Source organism: Rhyacophila brunnea, unplaced genomic scaffold, assembly GCF_057557595.1.
Source record: "Rhyacophila brunnea isolate RB1 unplaced genomic scaffold, BYU_Rbru_1.0 scaffold_6, whole genome shotgun sequence".
Classification (NCBI taxonomy): Eukaryota; Metazoa; Arthropoda; class Insecta; order Trichoptera; family Rhyacophilidae; genus Rhyacophila; species Rhyacophila brunnea.
This window is the reverse complement of record NW_028233276.1, coordinates 13,180,577-13,205,190: the sequence shown is the minus strand read 5'-3', so window position 1 is coordinate 13,205,190 and position 24,614 is coordinate 13,180,577. Positions and strand designations below refer to the sequence as shown.

Genomic DNA, 24,614 nt, shown 5'->3' with positions numbered 1-24,614 from the left:
TCAATAGTAAATGATGTGAAAAGCAATGACAATTAGTAATTTCTCTCTGGCATTGGCTTAGCCATTGCCTAATATTCTAGGACTTGTACCTACGCGTTAAAGCTTATGTTATGTTAGTAACAACATTTTTGGGAAATAATCATTTATGAATTTAATAAGGTATACGATTTGAAAACGTTGGAATCTTGTTGGAAGTCTAAAACTATTTAAATCGTGGGTGACCAACCTTTTCAGCAGCCGGGCCAGATTCTAAAAATGAGATTTCCTACCAGGCTGCACAACTGATTTTTTTTATTATACAAAACAAAAAAGAAATATATATTAATAAAATAAAACAAAAATGAGAATCAAACATATTTATCAGATTAGACTTTTTTTAAATAATAAAAATAGTAAATTTTAGTGAGAAGTTTGATTTTGTGTGGCAGAACTAAGTGCACCAATATCGATATCGAGTGAGGTTGTTCCTACACGCAAACAGTTTTCCAAATGCACATCAGTGATTAGTGTTCTCACTCGGGATTTGATATGCTTCATCCGACTAAAAAGCTGTTCACACGCGTAGGTGTTTCTAAATAGCGAAGTCGTCATTAGAACATGTTTGTAAAATGCAGGAAATTTCTCCTTATCCAAATATGTTTTGTAAAACTCTTCCAAACCAACCTGATGGAATTTTTCCTTTAACTTTTCATCGCAACATATTTCACAATATTCTATTTGTAAATTTCCCGGTAATAAATTCACGTCTATGGAGAATGACGTTGCAAATCCAGCAAAAAGCACACGGTGCTTTTTAAAATCTTGAGCTAATATCGGATTTCAATTTGCGAAATTAGCACATCTAGCGGCAGCATTTGATATTATTTTTATTTTCTCACTACTCCACGGGCCACAAGTTGACACCCAGTGGGCCGATTGTGGCCCGCGGGCCGTGGGTTGGCCACCCATGTAAAATGTACGAGTTTCTATCTTTATTTTATCCCTGTAAACGAGAATAAAGATGCCTAAGTATGCGACTAGTAAACATAGGGCGCGAAGAATTTCCTCATTGCATATCCACTGGACGAACTTCCTAGCTTTAAACGTCCATGAAAATACAGTGTATGTCTATTAATGAATCCTCTGTGGGTAATCCAGATGTGCATACATTATAATGTATAAGTAGGGGTTGAAATAGTCAACACTTTATGAGGTGAGGTTAAATCCACAGAATACACCGTGACATTCTGGAGCTTGTATACTTTTCCCCGAGGAGTTTCAGCTATTCGTCGAATCAAACCGCAGGCTATTGCAATGGTTACTACTATACCGGTTTCACTGTGGCTAGGTTAGGTATTTTATTTTTGTAATGTTGCTTACCAATTTTTTATTTATTTATTTAAGAAAACGAAATATTATGGATATAACAAATCTAAATTCAAGTCGTTCACAATATGAGATTTACGTTATAACAAATATTACTCTTACAAGAGAGAAGAAGAAAATATAATATGTAAAAAAAATGCAATTTTATATAGAAAAATAAATTTTCGAAAACAAAATACATAGCACGTTACTGAAAATGTCTTTGTTGCGAAATGGAGTGTTTTGTTGTTAAATGTCAAATATAACTTTAAATTTCGATTCAACACCATAAAATAAACGTTTAAATTGAAAATTAATTAGTAAATCAGAGAAGGATATTATAAAATTAAAATTTTCGCCGCCACCTTGGAATTTAGGGGCTCCTGCGTAAATTTTGAAGCGGTTCCCAAAGTTAGTGCTTTAATACAAAAGTGCAGCTATGCCACCGGACTAAAACATTATTAGAAAAAAACATTTTAAGAAAGTACAAGTATTGTCTACATCTTTTAAATATCATCGTTTATTATTCACATGTACACCCACGGTGGCCGTGCGGCTTAAGCGTTTGACTATCACGCCGTGGGTCTCAGTTTGAATCCTGGGTCTGGCAAGTACACATATTGTTTTTGTGTGAGGGTATGGACCTAATAGGTTGAGCAAGTGGCTGACATCCATTTCTCGTAAAAAACAAAATCTGTTAATACAAACCTCTACTCTGTGGAGGCCCATATGATCCTATTAGGATCGGACATGGTCAAAAAAAAATATTCATATACAATATACATGGACTAAATTTAAAATTTAGTTGAACACTCCATACTGTAAAAATGGAAAAATACTTAAACTATTTTTTGTCTAATTCTGAGAGCGAAAGAAAAATATGTGCTGGGAATGCTGGGATATAAAATTCTATCCAGGACTTTCAATCCCTAGTTAAAACATCAGTATTCATCCGACAAGCTCCACTAAAAGATGCAAAAGAATTATCCCACCAACACGTGTCCATCTTTTGAATTTCACAAAGCCTTTGCGGATTGCAAAATTAATTCTGTTTATTTTGCAGTGACCTGTCGCAGTAGGTCTCACTGAAAATTCCGGGAAAGTATTATTTTGATTAATTTCGAGCTTTTTCAGGCAGTCACGGCAGCTTGCGGAAACAGTACCCAGGTACCTAATTAGCTAGATGTACAGTTGAAAATGTGAAGCTATTTGCTAGTCATTTTATAAATGGGCAGAATGATTTATCCTCGGCCACTTAATTGGTTGTATAATTAATAAGATGGGGTCTGCGACAGGTATTCTCAACATGAGGCACGCAGTCGCGAACTTGCCAAAAAGTTTCATGGTTTATTTTATTTTAGTTTGGACTTATTTACTGAATAAATTGGCATATTAGAATTTAGAATAAGTCCCTATGATATAATAAATTAAATAAATAGCATGTAATTAATATAAATAATCTACTCATGGTTCAATTATATTGATATATTAGTTTCAGCAAAATTAACCGTATAATATCAAATTAATAGATTGTACCAAACATACTTTTTATAGAATTATAATGAATACTTACTTCACCCAGTACGAATCAGTCTTGACTATATTATGACATGCACAAGTTTGTGTCCGGAAACTTTTACCTATGCAGTTCACCGTATCACACTACACCGTGAAATGTTGTATTGGAAATATATGGCCGTATATTAATACTTTGGACGCTGAAGAAGCACCTGGCGCGTAATGACCAGGCGGCTGATCGATGTAATTAACGTGCATATTAAAGGTGGTAATTAAAAATTCATTATCTAGTCAGCAGCAAATGCTCCAGCGAAAGTCCAACCTCTTTGGGTCGTACAGTTCAGACATAAAATTCATATCTAAATAAAACACGGTTCTCATCGGATTACACCAGCCATTAAGCCAGCAGCAAACAAATTTTGAAAATAGCCTATATACTGCATTATTTTTTAGGTTAGGTTAGGTTTTTATTCTAAAATTCATGAATTTTGTCAAAATTAGCTATGAAAATTGAATTAATGTTCATATTGAATCTAATAAAATTGGAGACCGTATAGTATACGGTTATCTCTTTCCGATAAAAAAGTTCACGGTGAACTTTGCTACGGTGAAATATTTTACGTACAAATTAGCCAGCTCGCACATCACAACTTGCCTTGTGTGCCTGACGGCCATAAATTAAAACCTTCGAGACTGCCGGCGAATGTTGCACGATCACAACCTCGCACATCTGCCTAGCGCTACTAGCTCTAGCTCTACCAAACGCAGCGACAGTCTGGAGAGAAATGGCCGATTCGCCCGATTCTGCAGCTGTGTGCATGCGCGGAGTCGATATTGGCCGGACATCGACATGCAGGCTTTGGCCAATGCAACTAGACGAATGTCGCAGGGTCGCAGAGTTGCAGTTGCATTGGCCAATCTGCGAAGCTCCATTTGATAACGTTTGTTTCTTGGCTTACGATGACGTCACATCGACGAATTCGTCGTAAGACACATGCGGCGAGTTCTGATGTGCGAGCCCTCTTACATGTAACCGTACAAGTTATTGCAATTTTCGTCAGCTCAGCGCCATATACTTTGTGTCGTTCCACGTGAATCTAGCTGCGCGGAGATTGATCCTTACTCATTATTTACAACAACTACTTCATCACCAATATGTAACTATTAAATTTTAAATAATAAAATTTTTGTCGCGTCTAGTACCCACTGCGACCCGTAAAAAATTAGAAAATGGATAAATTGGCCCGTATTTCAAATAGGTTGTGCACCACTGCTGTAGGTTATGAAAATTTCGGTTGACGAATTCCACAAAGTTGCTCCATAGGAGCGTGGAGTATAGTGGAGCAAGTGGAACACATTGGCCTCAATAGATTGAACGTTATATTCATAGACCTTTTATTGAGAAATGGTTTGTAGCTATTCACCTTTTTCATTCGGTTTCTAATAATATGAGTCAAACAAGTAATGATCAGTCTGACACTGTTCTATTCATCATTATTTACTGCTTACTTACATTAAGAGCATACATAAGTGAAATAGAAAATAATTTTCAACAGTAGGTGGGACGAAATTTCTCACTCGTCGCCAATCGGAGACCGACAGTCGAGGTGTAAGTAGTGATGGCGTCGGAGGAATATATTCTTAAATCGTGTAAAGATGACTAAAAAACGTTACTCATGTACTTGAAAAAGAAAACATGTCAATGAATATAATATTATTATTACTAATATAACAATAAACAAAACATTACATGGACGAATGTTGAATTTTTATGACAAATTATATTTTGTTCGGCTCGCGTCATTTGTGCAATCCGCACATCGCCTAGTCACGATCTTTTTAGACCATGCCTCAGGTGAAGTATAGCCTTAATGAAAAGCGATATTTTAAATTGATCACCTATATTCAAGTGCTAAAGACATCAAAATATAATATGGTTTACTCCTAATACTATATAATATCGTAGTATGTATATCTTGATTTAAATTAGAAAGATGGTGCCATATTATTATCTTGACGGAATGTTAAATCCCTCGTAAAGCGTAATTATTAGTAATTATTCGCATGAAGATCACTTCTCAGTCCAGTGCTCTAGATGGGAAATTTTACGAACCGGAGCGGTCGATTTACCGAAAAAATTAAAACGTATGTAAAGTATGTTACTTTAAGAATGTTATATACGGAAAAGTGTGAAATATGTGTCAAATAGAATAGTAATCTTAGAATTTGTGACATAAGTACAAGATTAGACCACGTTTCGAATTAAACTTTTAAAAAGTATTAAAAATTAATTGAATTTAATAAATTACTTCATTTCAAGCACTACGACGCATACAGAAAGAAAAATATGTGTATTCGAATCTCATTCTATCCAATATTTATTCTTAAACGATATTTAATATTTTTACACGATATGTCAGTAGAGATTTTCATAAGTATGTATCTTTATTAAAAAGAATGCTACATTTTAACAGCATATTTATAGTATTGTATAAAAAAACACATAAATACTCCATATATAACTTAGAGAAAGCAAAATTATATTACTTAAAAAAACTGACCGAGCATAGTTACGTGGATAAATTAATATTAGTTATTAGCTGATTATAATATTATCGTCACTATCTACGAAAATAATAATAATAACAATAGCTTGATCTTACCGACATCTGTTTACAGAAAATCATTACACTGAGTACAGCGGTTTGAGTCTAGGATAATATGTGATGCTTCCGTCGCCAGAGTGTCTGATGTAGGAAAAGCTCATTTTTTGTTGAAAGTTTCTTTGCAACTTTTCCGAACATTAACAGGGTATATGATAATATCGGTATATCCTCCAATAAGCACTTAGAAAGAAAGCAATCAATCATTTCTAGCTCGATTCACTCGGACAGTAATAATATCTCTAGCTGATAATTTAATTCCACAATAATTAATGTGCACAAATGGGTACAAAGCACTTTGTGTGTTTAGTTGTATTTGTATTCAAAATTTAAATAAAATAAGTATCATAATGTCATAGACATAATAAGAATATATAATAAAGAACATAAGATTATCCTTCGTATTCCATGTCCACTTCTTATTTGGAACATGGACACGCAGTGGTGATTTTCTTTGACGCAAATAACGCAATCAAATCGTTAGAAAATTGAAAAGGGGGCATGCAAACTGGCCATGGGCAGGGGGAAGAATAGTATTACATCACGAATCCTCCCATATAACTTTTCGTGCGTGTTCCTGATTCGTAATGTTATTTTTCCAGCGGCGTTACTACTCGAACAGCCTCGCGAGTGGGGTGCGGCCGGACGATATCTGGTGCGGAAACAGCGGCGTCATGCTGGACGAGCCACCTTCCAAGGTCAAGTTTACAACTTCCTCGAGAGACCAGCGGGCTGGCGGTGCTTTGTCTACCACTTCAGCGTGTGAGTTTTTATTGACTGTTTATTAATGCAATTTTTATTACATGTACTAAACACACATTAGTGTCTAAAAATGTTTCAAATATATTTTAAACAATGTAATAATCATAAATGTGTATTTTTTTTACAAATAGGTATTTCAGGAATAATAATATTGGTTATAAAGTGCCACGTAAAAATAAACATAATTGTCGATTCAAACAGTGTTTTTTTAGCTGACTTTCATTATTTTTAGACAATTCATAAAAAATAGGTACATCTGTGTAATTGGGACGAATTTATCCAATAGAATATTTCACTCAAAAACAAATCCATAATAAAACCAAGATAAAAAAAATTGGTTGTGTATACTGCGCAGTGCGCATACAGAATACCCAGTACAAAGAACGACTACGTCTAAAGGTTCAAATACATTATGATGCACGTTGCGTTCTGTCATGCAGTCACGGTGATAAATTTAGTCGATGATGTCATTCTGCATAATATTTTGAACGATCACTATCAATAAATCACTAAATTCAATGATGGAGAGTGGAAACTAATTTCAATTAATTTTAACAGTTTCTACGTATGCGTACGTTAAAATTAAAATTTCATCCATTTTGAAGAGAACCCAACCTGCAGACCATAGATAATAGACAAAATTCTTATAGAAAATCCATAGTGCTAATCGTTAAAAATAGAAAACACGCGATTTAAACATTAGTCGAAAATGTGTAGGCATGTAGAAAATGATAAGAAAACGTTCAGTAAGTCATGCGGGTGACCTCATTGTTGTTCTAGTGATTTCGGTAGATTTTGCTAACTGACAATAATCGTTTAAATGTTCAAAATTTTCTGCGTGATTGGAGCATCAGTCCGATAACATTTTAAATACCAATAAAAACAACATTACACATGTTTTATCCCGTAGCGGCAGCTTACTGTGACAGCGTGTGACAGTACGCGACGTGCATCATAATGTAATCACAGCATTACGTGTACCTAGATCATAATAATATGCATTCAACGCAATAAAGAAATCGAGTCGTTGCTCTTCAGAATGTTTTCTTTAATTACCAAACTCAATAGTGCGACTGAATTATTATTTTATCATTCGGTTTAGACTTTAGATGCATCAATGTACACGGATTTTTTTTAAACTTTGCTAGGTAGTGAAAAAGCTCCTTCTGGTCTCTGGGCGAATAGTAATTTTATTACAATTACAATTTTATTACAAACAGAACAGCCTGGGGAAAAATGAAACATTAATTTTTGTGGAATTTATTTAGGTTAGGTTAGGTCATTATTTCGTTGTACCTAGTCACCCAATCATTTTGAACATATTATATTGATTAAGATGAGATATCCTAAGCTTGCCGGCAACACTATATGTACTGTACGGTAACACCGTATATACTTTGATTTATATTGGCGTATTGAAAATCTGTGCTATTAAAAATCAATCAAGATAATAGAGATAAGATAATCTCAATATTAAATTTATATTTTTTCTGAAAGGTGATAGTTATATTTATCCTTGTTCTGTTTTGTCACTGTTCTGTTTTGTCATATTCTGTTTTGTCATGGAAGCTTTATAAACACTCTGCTAATTTGGTTTACCCGGCAATGTTTTATTCAAATAATTATGGAATATAATAGAAATAAAAAAATGGTTAATTATATTATAGTAAGTTATTCGTAAAATCGCACTTAAAAATTCTAGTAATCGTATTCGTTTGGTATTTTTCATTGGGGAGTTAATTTTTATATTATCGGAAATTGCAAACGGAGCCATTCAGTATTGTTTGACGGTCTATTCGATAATGGGAGAGTTTTATCATCCGTGAAATTCAATAATATTTGCTGCAACAGCAGCGTGCTCAGAAAATTGGCTTCATCCGAATAGAAACGTTGCATGTGTGTGCATATTAACCTGATTTATGCTGACTTCAGCGAAAATATCATCTAAATAATGAATCAAAGCCTGCATAATGTTAAAATAGCTTATTGCTTATTAAAATTGGTTGTTTGATCACGTAATTATATAATCGAATATGCATTGAAAGTTATAATAAAATAAAACATATATATACCACAACACCGGCTTCATCCGTTATTAATATTTAACGATAAAAATTATGTGTTGAAAACTTCATGAACAATTACTTATAGCGTCTGTACACATGCATTGATTTACTGGCACCAATAATGTATAAATTAAACTATCGCGACAATACTTGTTTACACGTAATAAAGCTGACTGTCTCGCCAATCTCATTCTTCAAATGTAAGCGAGACGCGTTGTTGTCATTGTATGGTACTATTTTATAGGTTTCGAAAATTTTTAGGTAATTACGCATGCGAATACGTCGTGTAAGTTCCAACTATCGCGTGGAAATTCAGAAGCCGCTGAACTTTTTTGATCCATACATGCAATCTTGCAACTTGAACGTCAATACGTGTTTACATGTGCATATTCTTGTTATGGCAGCGATAACACAATACATACTGTCAACAGTAAATCCATGCACGTGTAAACGGGTATAACACAATATTCTAAGTTGGAGATGCAGTCGAGTTAAATCGAAATATAAACAAAATTAGACGCATATACCAAAATAAAATAGCAGCTTCAAAACTCTTAATTATTTACATAACATAGGGTTCCACTATCATTGTGCCATTTTTTTAAAATATTGTTTTCTGCTTTAATATTAAAATAATTTTAATTAACCTAATATTTAAAAAAAAACATCAAGTGCATTTAATTATTCCAAATTTTAGGACATTATCTCAGCTGTTAATTAATTAATTTCCATGAGATTATAGATCATAAAATTATCTATCTGATTTACTCAAATAATATAGGAAAAACTTACACACTTCATGTGTTTAATAGGGTAAGTATTTTAGTTTTTCGCTTTCTGAGCATTTATGGTCTTAGACTTATGACGTTTTTTCTGGGGCCCGTCGATATTTGGAATGTCAAAAACTGGTTAATATAATGTATACATAACCGTACCATGAAAAGCTTTCATCGCTCACTAGTGTCAAAATGTCGATACGAAATGCAACAAAGTCGCGAATGCTGTTTTATATGATTTTCGCGTTTATTGCTCACGTGAATGACGCTAGTTCTCTATACGTGGGAATAAAAATCAAATGGTCTTTCAAATAGTCTGCCAGTCGAGAACACTTGGACTAGGGTTTGCAACCCAAGACAGAATAATTATAAAACTCCGGATGAGACAACAGATAAAATGTTAACTACGTATTTTCAATTGCCTGTACTGGCGTTAAATAATTACTGACAAAAAAAAAACCTGCACAAAAATTGCATATAGTGGAGTAGATGTTTGGATGATGATTTAGTATATTATTATGATATTTTAAAGTAAGATATATTTTGCCAATCTGGTATAATATGTTTTTGACGGATGATTCTTTGATCATAAATTATAAAAAAATATTTTTATTTGTAAGTGATGTTGGTATCAAACAAACGGATATGATTGCATACTCTAGTTTCAACTGTACTTATATCAACTGAATCATAATAATGTGAACTTTTTGAACCACTTCAGTGGCGGGTGTATAGATTTTTTCTTAGTATTATTTATTCTTTTTTTACACTACACAGGTCTCAAGATCCAATGATAGTAGTATAATCAATAATATAAGTGAAAAAATCATAAACACCCAAGATTTGAGCAAATTACGTACTTAAATATATTGTGACCTCGCGTTGTATCGAATTCGGGGCCTCCGGATGAAAGCCCAGCGCCTTACGTACTGGACTAGGCATGACGGCGCTTATGCACTTGTACACTTCTGGTACATACATTGAGACATATAACCATGTTAGTATTGTATTTTTTATGTATGCATAAGTATATACTTGAGTGCTTGTGTTATAGGCCCGTTGTATGATAGTTGCAGTGATTTTGTTATTTTTTGGGTAATATATTATTCTCACTAATACGCATTTTTTAAATATAAATAATACCATGACTAATAACTGTCCAATAAGAACTTCTTGTCCACGTCTTAAAACTGCGAAATAACAAGCCCCTCTTATTTAGTTAATCGCACTTCCGTTTTCAAATGAGGAATGCCCCTAAATTTATCATTTCATTTTACGATTCCGTGGTGTACAGATCTATAAATTTACGTAATTTGATGCTTTTTATAGTAAAAATATGTCTAAAATGATCAAGAAAAATATTAAAATTATTGTTAGTAAACTTGTTGTTTATTGCGAAGAAGAAAAGGAGTCATACCTAAAAAGAGAGTCGATACATTATTTAAACACACGTTGCCACCATAACAGGTATGTCACTGAGAAGTCTTCTACATGCGACCACAGCGACTTCCGGTTATCGACGTGGTCTTGTTATCGGACAGTAGTTCAAACTATTTTGGAGCAGCCTTTTAAATCTTCTGACGAATCTTGCGTCATCTGCAATCAAGAAGATCGATCCTACGTGTTTTCAATAGAAGGTTATACAACAAACTTGCAGTAGATACATCACCCAATTCTGGGATAGTCGTATCAGCTCACCGACGCCTTAGACGTGTAGCCACTTACGAATGTCACGTAGACAAGAAAATTTTATTTTTCCGATACCTCTGCTGTCCAATTCCCAAGTAATGTTAATATTAGTTGCCTAGAATCATAACTCACAATATATTTATTCCAAAAATCTAGTTTTGAGCTAATCGCAAAAAACTGCAGAGATTTTTTTTTATAATTAGACAAAAAGGCGTATTGAACCCCCTTTAATATTAAGGCTATACTTCAGCTGGAGCACGGTCTAAAACAATCGTGATTACGCGACGCGCAGATTATTCAAATGTCGCGTGCATAACAAAACATAATTTGTCATAAAAAGTCAACATGCACCTATTTAATGTTATGTTTATTGTTCTATTACTAATAATAATAATAATATATTGATTGACATGTCTTCTTTTTCAAGTAAATGGGTAAAGTTTTTTAGTAATTTTTACACGATTTAAGAATTAATTCCCCCGTCGCCATCACGAAACAAATTGACGTGTTCACAGCTCGAATTTCGCTCTCCGATTGCCAGCCAGTCCGGAATTTTGTCGCACCTATAGTTGAAAATTATTTGCCGTTTCACTGAAGTACTGTCTTAATGAGTGAGTGGGTGAGTCGATTTACATTATTTAAAAAAATATATATGATACTTATAAGGCAGCAGATACAGTACACTATGAAAAATAGAATTCCATGATTGGTTAAAAAGGCCTTGATGACATAACTCACATTATTCATTGTAGAATGTGAGTTATGACACCAACAGTCAACTTTGACGATTTTCACATGGCTTAAAGTGGCTTTTGATAGCCAACAATTTGTCTTTATATATATTAATGCCTTATTTCATACAAAAATAACAATATTGCAAAATGTGAGTTATGACTCGAGAGGCGACTCATATGTAGAGATAAGGTTAGTATTTTTTTAATTATTGTTTTTAATTTTACGTCTCTAACTAAGTCAAAAAGGTTTCAATTGGCATCCTTAATAAACGGCGCCACTGATATACATGTGCTCGTAAATAATATCGTTGAGGGAAACTTTATTTTGAGCATTAACGCCATGAAAAATCCCCTACGCGAGAGTCTCTGAAGTGCAATTCAAAAAATAATACTGGTACAAAATAAAAATTTCAACATAACCAACTTAAATAATATAATATTTCGTAAATATGGACATGTTATATTCCAAACTATTCTGAGTTTCATTCAGCGCTCGAACTGGAAAAGTTTACAAACCGGAGCGCTCGACAATTTTCTGAAGATATTTACATAGGTATCAGATTTTATGTGTACTTTATAAAAATAAGTGTTAGCTTTTTTGTTGTGTAGCCTATCTAGCTCAAACGGTCAAATTATTTTTTCCACGAGACGGAGCGATAATTTTACCGAGTTCACGAACCGGAACGGCGCTCCGGTGCGCACCAGTCCATTTCGAGCCCTGGTTTTATTATAATTGAACATACGTAATTTGAAAACATCTCATGCATATATCCACTAGGCAAAATCTTTTTCAGAAAAAAAATCAACACCCGACGGGAATTAAACCTGTAACCGCTGTATTCGCGCCAGTATGTTTTTCAATTAAGCTACGGGGATCCTATTTAATTACGACGATTGTAACTAGTAGTACGTATATGAAATGCTTATCAAATTGCGTTTATGTATATTATATCGGTTTATGTATATTAAATCAAGGTTAATGGGAATTGACTTATCCTACTGGGTGTGATATAACAGGCTACGGGTGTGAAAACATATAGGATAAACTTGAAGTATAATATGTAATTTTTAATAGTTACGTCTGTAACATAGTAATATTATGTATTAAAGTAAGTCACGTGTTTTCAATATTATGAGGATTGTCGGCGTGTTTTTTTTACTTGGGTTTTATGGCTTGACCGTTATAAAGTAACCTGCTTCAAAACATTAGTCCATGTCGATGGCTTTTACTAATCTATCTTATTAATTTGCTTTGTAGCACTGACTTGATGAATATTATGTCTGGGTTAGGAATTATTCTTAAAATATTGTCGGGTAGATACACTTGGCTGAAAAGTGACTTAGGTTTCGAGGCTCGTTGTTAACTGACTTTTTCTTTAAGTCACGCTAGGGTGAAAGTAACTGTACTTCTTTTGTTATGCCAAAATTCGTAGAGTTATTTATTTTCTTATCAGTCAGAGATTTACCTGCAATTGTCCCGTTTCAAAGTTATAAAATAATATTACGAATTAAATATTTATCTCCCTAATTCTGTCGATTACAAGATTTTTGATATTAGATTTAGGCATTCATTACGTTAATATGTATCAATTGATAAATGAATGAATAAATATATTATGAAATATATCATAGCTGGAATGGAGTATTTTTGAATGTCAGAATAAAATAATTTAAACCGATTTCCCACTATACCTGAAACGTAGTCTTTAACCAATGTATTGTATGGTTCTGAATTATAACGAAAAGATTATTACTGTTAATAAATTACCCTGCAACGGAATATGATATAGTTTTAATTTTTGGCATGTCAATAAATTCATCTGAATATTTCTTCCAGCTTCAAATAATGTGTTTAATTGACATTGAATTTCTGGTATCGACAGCTTAATCTCCAAACAACCCAACTGCATTTTTGACAAAACATGATATTTTGATGGCATTTTGTTATAAACCATATTTTCTATACTAAATCAAAATTTCAAAGTTCTAAACCTATAAATAAATGCGTTATCGTTCCTCAAACAAAACAGCCAACTGAAGGTGCCAAATTTCCAATATCGTAAACGAAACAACTCCGCTTTTTATTAATATATTAAAGGGAAGCTAAAATAGTGTATTAATTTATAGTGCAGCTTATTTGCAAAAAAAAATATATTTTAAAAAGTGTATTTTTGGATTTGTTAAATTCCTCTCGATAGTTAAATTATTATGTTTTTTCTCCTTCATGAACAATTTTCCCAAATAAAGTTAGCCGGTTTGTAGATTAAGCAGTCGTTATTTCCATACTGTGAACTTGTGGATTACGCTAATATATGGATTATATTATTATAATCCTAAGATATATACATAACTAACATATGGATTCTAAACATTTAGATTGAATTCAAAAGAGGTTAAATAATAAGTAAAAACAGATTCAAGCTGGATACGACACACATTGATTAAAAAAGCAGTAAATGGGTTAGTATAAATAATATTTTAAATCCACTAAGTTTTTATAAAGTTTGCTTAGGCTCTAGAATTTAGATAATCTGTGGAAGCTCATAATATTATGCTACGCGTTGAAGAAAACATGCCAATTTACTGCATTTTATGATTTCATATCATCTTGATGTGAGAAAATTATAGATCATAAGTATATACTTTTCCCACTTTTTTCTTCGTCAGCTGCTTCAGAGGGTTGATCGTTTTGTAATAAATTTATAAACAGTTCAATAAAATACAAGTAGCACGTTCTACTATTTGAAATCTCTCCATCGCAAAATGCTGAATTTACATACTTTAATTTTGTCTGAACACTCAATTTCTTTTACATTTTCCAGCCAATTAAATGATCATATATATATACCTAATTTTCATGTAGTACTAATTAAGTTTTTGAAAATTAATATTACCCGTAGGCTTTTTATTGGTGGGCCAGTTTTGTTTTTCACCTAGCCCGGGGCATTTTTCCAAATGTCAAAGGATGTTAAATGACGTCACTATTAGTTATTGCCTGATACAAACTGCACATTTTGATGCTTCGATTTCATTCACTATGATATATATATATATATATATATATTATACTGTGGCATAACAAGATTTTTTTTTGGTAATACATGATAATTTATAAAATGGTTTATAACTAATTGATATTCACACATATATAAATAATGTTTTCTTAATACATATTTTACTCACATGCGATTGTGATAGAAATATAGATTAATGTATTTCATATTGACTACCGGTATTCGTAAAAATATTTCCTCACACTTCTCTATTTTCTCCTCTGTACCGACAAAAGTTTTCACACAAAAAGAAAGAAAATTCCTCACAAAAACCGAAATAAACAGAGAGCATTTTGTAGCTGTTATAAAATTCTGTCCAAAATCAAAGTCAAGAGTTTTTCGTCTAAAATAAATATGTGGTGTTTTTTTTTTGTTATTACACTTTTGTTGTATGATTCAATCATTTTAAATTATTTTTCAATGCCTTCACTTCTTAATTATTACTAAAAAATCCAGTATTTTAAATTTTTAAATCCGGTATTTCAGTATCGATGAATACCGGCATCGTTATCTATTAGTTAAACACGTATCGTAGAAATAATATGTTCATAATATGGTGAATACCAAGTGAAAATCCATGTTATATTTTTAATGCCTTTTTATAAACTCAATGTCACTACAATATATACAGTGTTAAAATACGGTTAAAACGATCAGAACTGAACTAACACCTTTGCGTATCTAATCTATACAATATAAGACTGCTGTAAGCCGCTATAGGCGGCTATCGATGTTAGTTTATCATATTTATGAATTGAGGTATTATTATAATTGTTACAATAAGTTAGCCGTCAAAACACTCAAAACCGTCTATATTGCTTTAAAAGTTAACACAGCCAAGAGAGGTATATACTGTTAAAATATAGCACCTATTGTAACAATTGAACCATGTTGAATCTGAACCACGAGTTAGAAGAGTTAATAAAACATGAAACGGTGGTGAAATTCTGTCGATCCCAAAGACTAAGGTGGGCTGGACACATTGAGAGAATGCCTGAGCACAGGACGCCAAAAATCATGACCAAGTGGATCCCACCGTGGAAACGGTCTAGGGGCAGAACAAAGAAGAGGTGGGATGACTGTATCGAAAAGGACTGGAGAAAGATGGGGAGGGCTGGAGACTGGAGAGGAGCAGCCAGGGAAAGGAGCGTGTGGAGGACAATTGTAGAGGATACCAAATCCCGCCCCGGGATGTAGTGCCGAGAAAGAAGAAGAAGTAACAATTATAAAACCTCAATACATACATATGATAAACTATCCTCGATAGCCGGCGAAAGTAGTTTTGTGTATAAAATAGATGCACTGGTTTATTTATTATAGTATTTTAGTTGCTTTTCGTGTATTTTCACAAACCGCATATAAAGTAAAATTTAATAGGAAACATACATAATTTGGAAAGATATCTGAAAAATATGTAACCACTATAAAATACCTTTTTAAAACCCAGCAAGATTTGAACCTGTGCCACTCGGGGGTCACCCATCTGATTGCTACAAAGTTAACTAATGATTTTTACAATAGATACTCTCTGGATAGTTTTCAAAATTGCGTTACTTATTGGTAGTCGGCTTTTGTATTTTAAATCAAAGTATTGAATTACCTAAATTACTAACCATTGTCAGAATCACTGCATATTTTTCATATAACGTACACTTCTTGCACTTGCTAATAATTCAATAAACTGATATTTTATTAATAAGAAATATTTTGGTTTACTTAAATAACCTTAATGTTACTGTTTATATTTCCTGTACTTTATAAAATAAATTAAGTAAATAAAATAATAACCTGCTTATGATTCAATGACAACTTGTGCCCAAAAACAAGAATGTAATATTATTTTTACTTCAATTTTTTTTTCAAACAGCCTTAAAGCTAGAAAGGTTTTTAACACCGGATATCCGCTATCGAGACATAAACGAGAGGCACGATAATACGCTCGTACGTTTTACTTCAACATCCTGTTACGTTTGCCAACTAATTTTGGGTATAATCTTGATCGAAATCGTGACCTTTCGAAATGAAATCTAATATTTTTACTAAAATTATATTACACTTAGACAGGCTAATGACCATATTTTAATATTTATATTTATTCATACCTACTTATGTCATTTTTTGCTGTGACATATAAAATAATATCTTCAAGATAATCAAGATTTAATAATAATAATAACTTTTCAATATACCATAGACGTATTATCGAAGGGTCCTAACTTCCATGAGAACGGTTATGATCAAGGAAAGACTGTACATTTGTAATGAATCTTCCATATTTAACAACTTTTGATTGATGAAACAGTGTTTTTAAATTATATTATTTATTATTAGTATATTATTTTTAATACTACAACATTACGCGAGGTCCAATAACATCGTTTAGATAAATGAATCAATCACAAATACCAATGAACAAAATCTTATAAATATAGTATGACCTCACCCCGAGAGCCCGGAGCCCCCAGATGAAAAGCCATTGCATTACGCACTGTATTACGAGAGAACATGTAAAACAATTAAAACAGAATACCTGAGATTTTTTTTTATCAGAAATTATAAGTTTCCCAAGTGAAATAAGATGATATTCAACAAAAAATTCCTTTTTATTGTTAATTTCACTTTTACACCGACTTACATTAATTTGATACTTATTTACCTTATGTATTCTCAAATTTCATATTATCAGATTTGTTATATAATATCATGTCATAGAAAATTGATATTTTTAAAATTTCGTTTCGTTTATCAACTGCGAACGGTCTCAAATAGGTTCAACCCCAAGAACACGTGATATAGAATATAGATTATTATACAGTTAATTTCATTGTTTTATTGCTGTAATAAAATATCAAAACGCGTGAACTTAATAAGACAATTTAGTTTTTATGTTTATATCACTTTATTAGCGCCCATTTATTATACTTTTTTTATAATTACACCAGAGGTATTCCAAGTGATTTTTTACTGATATATTGTTATTTACCTACTTATCATAATGACTTGTCATTTTTTTAACCGAAACATAAAAAAAATATTTTATTACTAGTGTTTTCTTAATAATGTAATAATGTAATGTTTAAATTTGTACTTTTTTATAGGAATCAGTTTTAGTTAGACGGCGTTCGCCTTTCGGAATCATTAGTACTCATTTTACACAAGCCTATGGCATTTATATGACTGTCAAAGATTACAACATTTAATTAATTATATTATAACAATGATCTGGTGCATGACCAGTTTTTACGTGTTTTGATCAAATCTAATTTGAATGATTTGAATTGACATATTATAATATAATTGAATGAAACAATATTTTCTCAAATAAGCTATATTGACATACAATATTTGTACAGCATAAAGATACGAGTATTATGCAGATTAGCATTTTAACTCAATTTCTGTATAAATTGGACATACGATATGTGTGCAAAAAAACTCAGCAACAAGCATTAATCATTTTGAGGAAAAAGATCGACATGACTTTTCCACGAGTTAGAAATGCCATTTTGTATCATTGAAGCCAGTGGCGGGTTTAGGGATATAGAGGCCCGAGGTACTGCATGACTTTGAAACCACACGATAAAAATAAAATAAAAACCATACATTCCATTTACCAACATACCTAATAACATAACAATGTATTTCTTCCCAATTCAATTATCATTGAAAATAACAATGATCACACTTAATAATGTATGTCCGTATGGTAATGTTATGGACCCTTTTAATATTAGTTACAGGTGATTTTTTAGACGAAATTTATGATACATACGCATTTTTTTAGAATTTTTGGTATAATTTATTAATTTTATGACTGGTTTGAAATGGTTGACCCCTTTCCTTGTTAATAAATATTTTGATAAACCGATTGCGTCATCTACATCAAAGAAAATTACCACTGATTAAAGCACTTAATAAGTTTTACTAATAATATTATCCTTGAAAACTGAATATCAGTTAATAAAAACAACTATTAAACATTTTTAATACATACATTTTGAGTGAAAAAACTGATTACTGAAAAACCAGAATACTCTCTTCCTGTCAGAATATGCGATAGCAATAGCTATCTATATTATTATAAATATGAGTAAGTAATGCCACTTTCTATTGTATATATTATAAAAAAAAATTATCGAATTAACTCTTAAAATAATAGCTTCAGTTTTTTTTATTTCCTTCAAATTAAATTTTCAACACATTTATGGATATTTTTAAAAACTTCGTTTTTTTGATAATACGATTTCTATTATAACGACTCTTGATAAATATAATAATGTCCGTATCCGGAAATTTGTACGTAAACAGTTCACCGCAGGACACTTGTCTTATTCGTGCACCGCAGTACGTGAAACATTAGTTCGTGTAACATTTAATCAAATGACGAGTTCTTCGTTGAACATTTCACCGTGGAGTATATTTGTACGTATGCTACAACAAGTAACAAATTTTATGAGATGTCCTTACTAGGTTAGGTAAGGTTAGGTTTAATCTAATTGGAACAGTACTATTTGCAAACTATCGCCGCATTTTGTTAGATACGTACAAATGTATTCCACAGTGAAATGTTCAACGAAGAACTCGTCATTTGATAAAATGTTATACGAACTCATGTTTCACGTACTGCGGCGCACGAATAAGTGTCCCATGATGAATTGCATACGTACAACTTACACGTAACCAATAATGTCATGATTGTTCGTATAAAATTACAATTGTCTAGTCACAAAATCCACTCTGGAAAAACTTTTTTTGATTAAACGGGTTTTCTAGGTATGTCAATATATTTATTACATACTAATTACTGACATTAAACGGTAATGACAAATACATCAATTTGCTATAAAATCTCATGTAATTTATAATAAAGGGGTTTAATTATAATAAACTGGAAATTTGCGACTTTATGGCTCAAAAATGATCTCTCGGAAAATATAAACTCTTAAAACTGATTGTTATTAATAAATGATTTAAACCTGAATATGCCTGCTATAACTAATTAATATTGAATAATATAAATTTCATAACAATTATAATTTAAAATGTTATGGATGTATGAAATTTTGAATAAAAATGATATATAAATATTTTGGTAAAAGGTTTTTAAAAATTGTAATACGTAATAATACTTATAAGGCTGTAATATTTTTTTTCCTAGATGCCTTTATGGATACCTCGCATTTAATATCGAGGTTTCTTTAAGGATTTTGGCACAAAAACTACTCTACTTGATGCTAGTCAAATGAAAATTGTGCCGGCTGAGAGAATATGCCTTATTGAAAACTATTCTTCTACCCGCATCGGGTATTGCTAATTTGAATTCGAACAGGGTCTATGAAACCGCCTTGCAAAAACCCTGGAAAATTCTTTGTAGCGCAAGGCGGTGGTGATTCTGATGAATATTTTATCGTATTCATTGGGAACTGAGGACTGCGATTTGTAGCCGAGTTTTCCCGTGGTAAAATAAATGTCGCATTGGATTGATATTCTGAACATATACTTATCCTATCTTATATGACTGCAGTCACTGGATCTGAAAGGCATGAATCATCATTACATGTCACCATTTATTATTTTTATTCTTTTTATTACATCAATACAGAAATTAAAAAGTGCATCTGCCCGCAAGGCCTGTAATATTATATGATATAGAAATTTTATAAATCTCTGATTTTAGTATATAAGTATATTCGTGACGTAATTAACAGTGTGCCGGTACAGGTAATATAAAATTATTTTGAAAATCGCGTGCAACTTTCAGAAGCGGCCATATTTTTTTACGATTATTACTACATTGTAGTCTTGTTCCGTTGACGACAGGAGAAATAAAAGCTTCCGAAATAGATTTGCATATTAGGGTTTCAAGATCGCCAATTCGATGCTTTTCCGGCTTACTGTCTGCTTTTTATATATTATAAACGAGACGTTGATTCGTGCAATTGTGTGTTGATTGATAGCTAATATGTATGTACAGATCATAACCTAAACATAAAATTACTTTTTATACAAAATTTATAGGTGCCAACTATTTTTGAGAACATCGTACATACGATGAGATTGGATAATGTGGGGTTGATCAAACATACAATATTGATATTCTAATGAATTGAAGTTTTGTAGTATTCCATTTGAGTCTTTTTTGCGACCCGGGTTTCACCTTTCGGCATCTTCAGGCGCCGTGCACGCTCATCAAAGGCAAACAGACACTGACATTGAACACTAGCTTGTAATAAATCAATACAATAAAATAGGTAAAAAATCCATTACCTACCTATCAGGTCAATAAAAAAAAAGTGCAACAAACAAATTATGAATAGTTGAAGTGTTAGTAAAAAACCAAATTAGTAAAAACTCCGATCTTATTAATAAATAATACACTCTATAATCATATTATAATAAATAGTCAAAACCTAATAATAGATCATTAGTACTTATAAACAATAAAAATACTCCGCTCGAGAGGTGTAAATCGTCAATTCTATGAACAATGGTAACGCATTGGATATTAATGAAGTTAAGCAATAAACGACTCAAATAGAATAGTACAAAACTTAAATCCATTAGAATTTAAATTCAAATTCCATCAAGTACATTCGATCGATAGTATTAATATAATACCATATTGAGTTGATATATTGCAATAGTCTAAATCAGAGTTCTTCAACCGCTGGTCCGCGGACCGGCGTCGGTCCGCAAGAATTTATTGCCAGTCCGCGAAAGGTTTCACCGTGTTTTCAACTGACTATGCCACTACACGATTTAGGGAATTCCAGTGGCTAAATCAGCGTTGCCATTTCTACTAAAAAATCAGTAGATCTACTGTAAATTTGCTTACAAATAAGCAGCAGCAGCTGTCGTAGTACTAACCAAAAATTGTAATTTTATAACATAAAATTTAATAAATAAAATTCTACAAAATTGTTTTTATTTCTGGCTTAATATCGGTCCGCGAAATATTTCTCATATATCCGCCGGGCCGCTGGTGTTAAAGGTTGAATAACACTAGTCTAAATCACTCAATCAAATATATTCTTAACAATAAGTACATAGTAACTCAGGGTGTCGATAAATTAAACATAAGACTATTTTATGACATTGGGAATATATCATAGAGAGGAATTGTGGATAAATTACATTATTATTAATAACACTGTATTATTAATCGAAATACATATACATATTAGGATAAAAACCGTAAAATATTTACACCGAATGAGAGTTCATTAATTATTATTATAACCATTGCATTCATGGAGCGGAGCTTTAAAACCTAAAAACTAAAGCAAAAATTTATAACACGGTTTTGGCTAAAAAGCTCTTTATCTCCACAACAACAAAAAATCCATTTTACGTATGTATACTTTTTATACATTTCTTTAAATAATAATAAAATCAATATCCGAAAAAAATAGCAAGTATTAATAATAATGTCCAAGCTTTATGCTGATTGTATGGAAAGATAATAAAATTTGGAGTAACCATCAAAGTGTACCGATATTTACATACTACAGCTAAACAATAATTACGTACTAGAAGACGGAACCTATGTGATGGATGGATAGATACCTAAAACATACTTATATTAAGTAAATTTTCTGTATTGTACTGTTGATAATATTATTATTGTGCCAACAAACCGAATGTAAATATTTAATATTTCAATCATTATTAGGTAAATGTTAAATGTATTTTTTTTACAGAATATCGACTGGTAATTTGTGTACTTTTTTACCGTTTAATACAAGTATGTTTTATTGAACTGAACATTATGCTACAAACACACAAAACTTTAATAATTCTAACGAATTCTAAGAAAAAAATTTATAGAAGAAAGAGCCTGAATATGTGAAAATGACTCTAAAAAAATAACTAATAATAATAACATGTAATAATTTGTCTCTTGTAGCTAAGAAACGCTTTTTATGAAATAATAATTAATTTCATAAATGAATACGTGTATTAAATAAGGCTCTAAGTACCAAAAAGTAGTATTGCCTGTAGATACAAAATACCGAGTCATTGCAGTAAAATTTCATGAAGCAGACCTTTTGAAAAATGTAGTTTTACAGTGTGAAGCAATCACGGCAGCTTCTATAATTTTAGGTATTAAGAACTCGAAGTGTCAACACACCATCGTCAGCTATTTTATATTGAATGCCGTTGACCACTGCAGAGCTACTTACACCATTATAAATAAAACACGCCAACGGACTTACAATGTCGACAGGTTTAATTATTTTGCTGTATTTTTTTGACTTGCTTTAGGCACTTCGACTATATTTGAAGTTATTGGCGTTGGTATGTAGAACATTTTTCTATAAAAATGTCAGTTTTTATTTTTTTGGTACTTAGAGCCTTAATTAATACACGTATTCAAATTATTAAATGTGTAAACGCCCACGGTGGCCGCACGGCTTAAGCGTTGGAATATAACGCCGTGGATCCCAGGTTCGAATCCAGGGTCTGGCAAGTACACATATTGTTTTTCAATTTGTGTGTGAGTCAGGGTATGGATCTAATAGGTTGAGCAAGTGGCTGACATCCATTTCTCGTAAAAAACAAAATCTGTTAATACAAACCTCTACTCAGTCTACTCTGTGGAGGTCCATATGATCCTATTTAGATCTGACATGGTCAAAAAAATATATATATATATTATGTACAAAAGTAGGCATATATAGTATCACTCCCCTCCATTTTGGTAAGTGAAAATTTCTCAACTGTCACTTTGTGTTTTGTTTTCTTTTTTACAGTCTGTATTTGGGATGAAGGTGGATAATTAAGGCACCGGAATTGTGATGGAAGCGGCGAGTTTATTTACGTTTATTATACTATATGGTTACATTTTTTAATAATTTAATTCTACGGAGGGCGAAATGTACGCGTTCGCGATTTTGCTGCTTGTCGCGATCTCCGCGCCATCTTGTGATTTTTTCCAACGAAACCGTCGTCGAAAAGAAAGCGACGTTGCAAATCTCCAACGGTTAACAAAATTTACGGCATTGCCGGCTGGGCTCTTTTATTATTATTTATTTTCGTAATCAGCGCTTTATTATTTGTTGGCTTTGATACCGATTCGGGCGTCTCCAGATTCACAAAGACATCCCCAAATGGGGACCATACGGGGGTGTCACAATAGGTACAAACTGGGAAGACCGGATATCTTATTGAAAGTATTTTAGTCGTTTTGGTTATGTTTTTTCCATTATAAATTTGTTTCAGTTTTTAAATAATTGCGTTTGTGGTAGGTACTTATGTAGAAAATTTTTCGCCGCATAAATTAAAAACACCTACACAATTAATGTATTGCCCACAGCTAAAACTGTTCTACAACAAATTCATTTGAACCTTATTAATAATACATGTTTTAACGTCTTAAAGTTATAAATTGTAATATCCATAATACGTTAAAAAGTAAATTGAATTAAATTGAATACCTCCGTGTTAAGAAGCGCTTTTTATAAATTCGTCATAACAATATATTAATAATTATCGGTACTGTTCGGTTATCAGGAATACAGCGGAAGACACATTTTGAAAATACCCGATTTACTGGATAATTTGTTAGTTTGGGTTAGTTTAGGTTAGGTTGGGTTAGGTTAGGTTAATCTAAAAATGATCCAGGTTATCGGCTATTTTCAAAATGTGTTTGCCGCTGTATTCCTGATAACCGAACAGTAACTAATTATCTCAAAAGAATATTTTTTCACTAGTTGCGGCGACAACTTTTCCAGATGTATAATTATAGGCAAAGAATTTTCCGAGAACCAGTATTTAGTGATGACCTTCTATGGTGGAATTTCATAAGTACTCATTTTTAAAACTACCCTCCTACTCATTGAGTGTTAGTTGCCAAACCCCTTTTTTTAGAGCATAGCATAATGACTAAATTAAAATACACTGGGTAACATTACATTTTACCCAGTAATAGTTGTGTTTCATTTACCATAAACTGAATATTATGATATGTTTGAAGGGAGTGGACATACCGAATGACAAAACCTTTTCT

At 32.2% G+C, this 24,614-nt stretch overlaps 1 protein-coding gene across 1 annotated transcript in view; it reads left to right on the top strand.

Annotated features, from left to right (window-relative positions):
- The window catches only part of LOC147065215 (potassium voltage-gated channel subfamily KQT member 1-like), a 306,976-nt gene that overhangs the window by 29,420 nt on the left and 252,942 nt on the right, over window positions 1-24,614 (top strand). Inside the window, exon 2 of the mRNA XM_085956690.1 lies at window positions 6,128-6,287. Coding sequence (XP_085812816.1) covers window positions 6,128-6,287 — 160 coding nt within the window. The remainder of the gene's footprint in view (window positions 1-6,127; window positions 6,288-24,614) is intronic.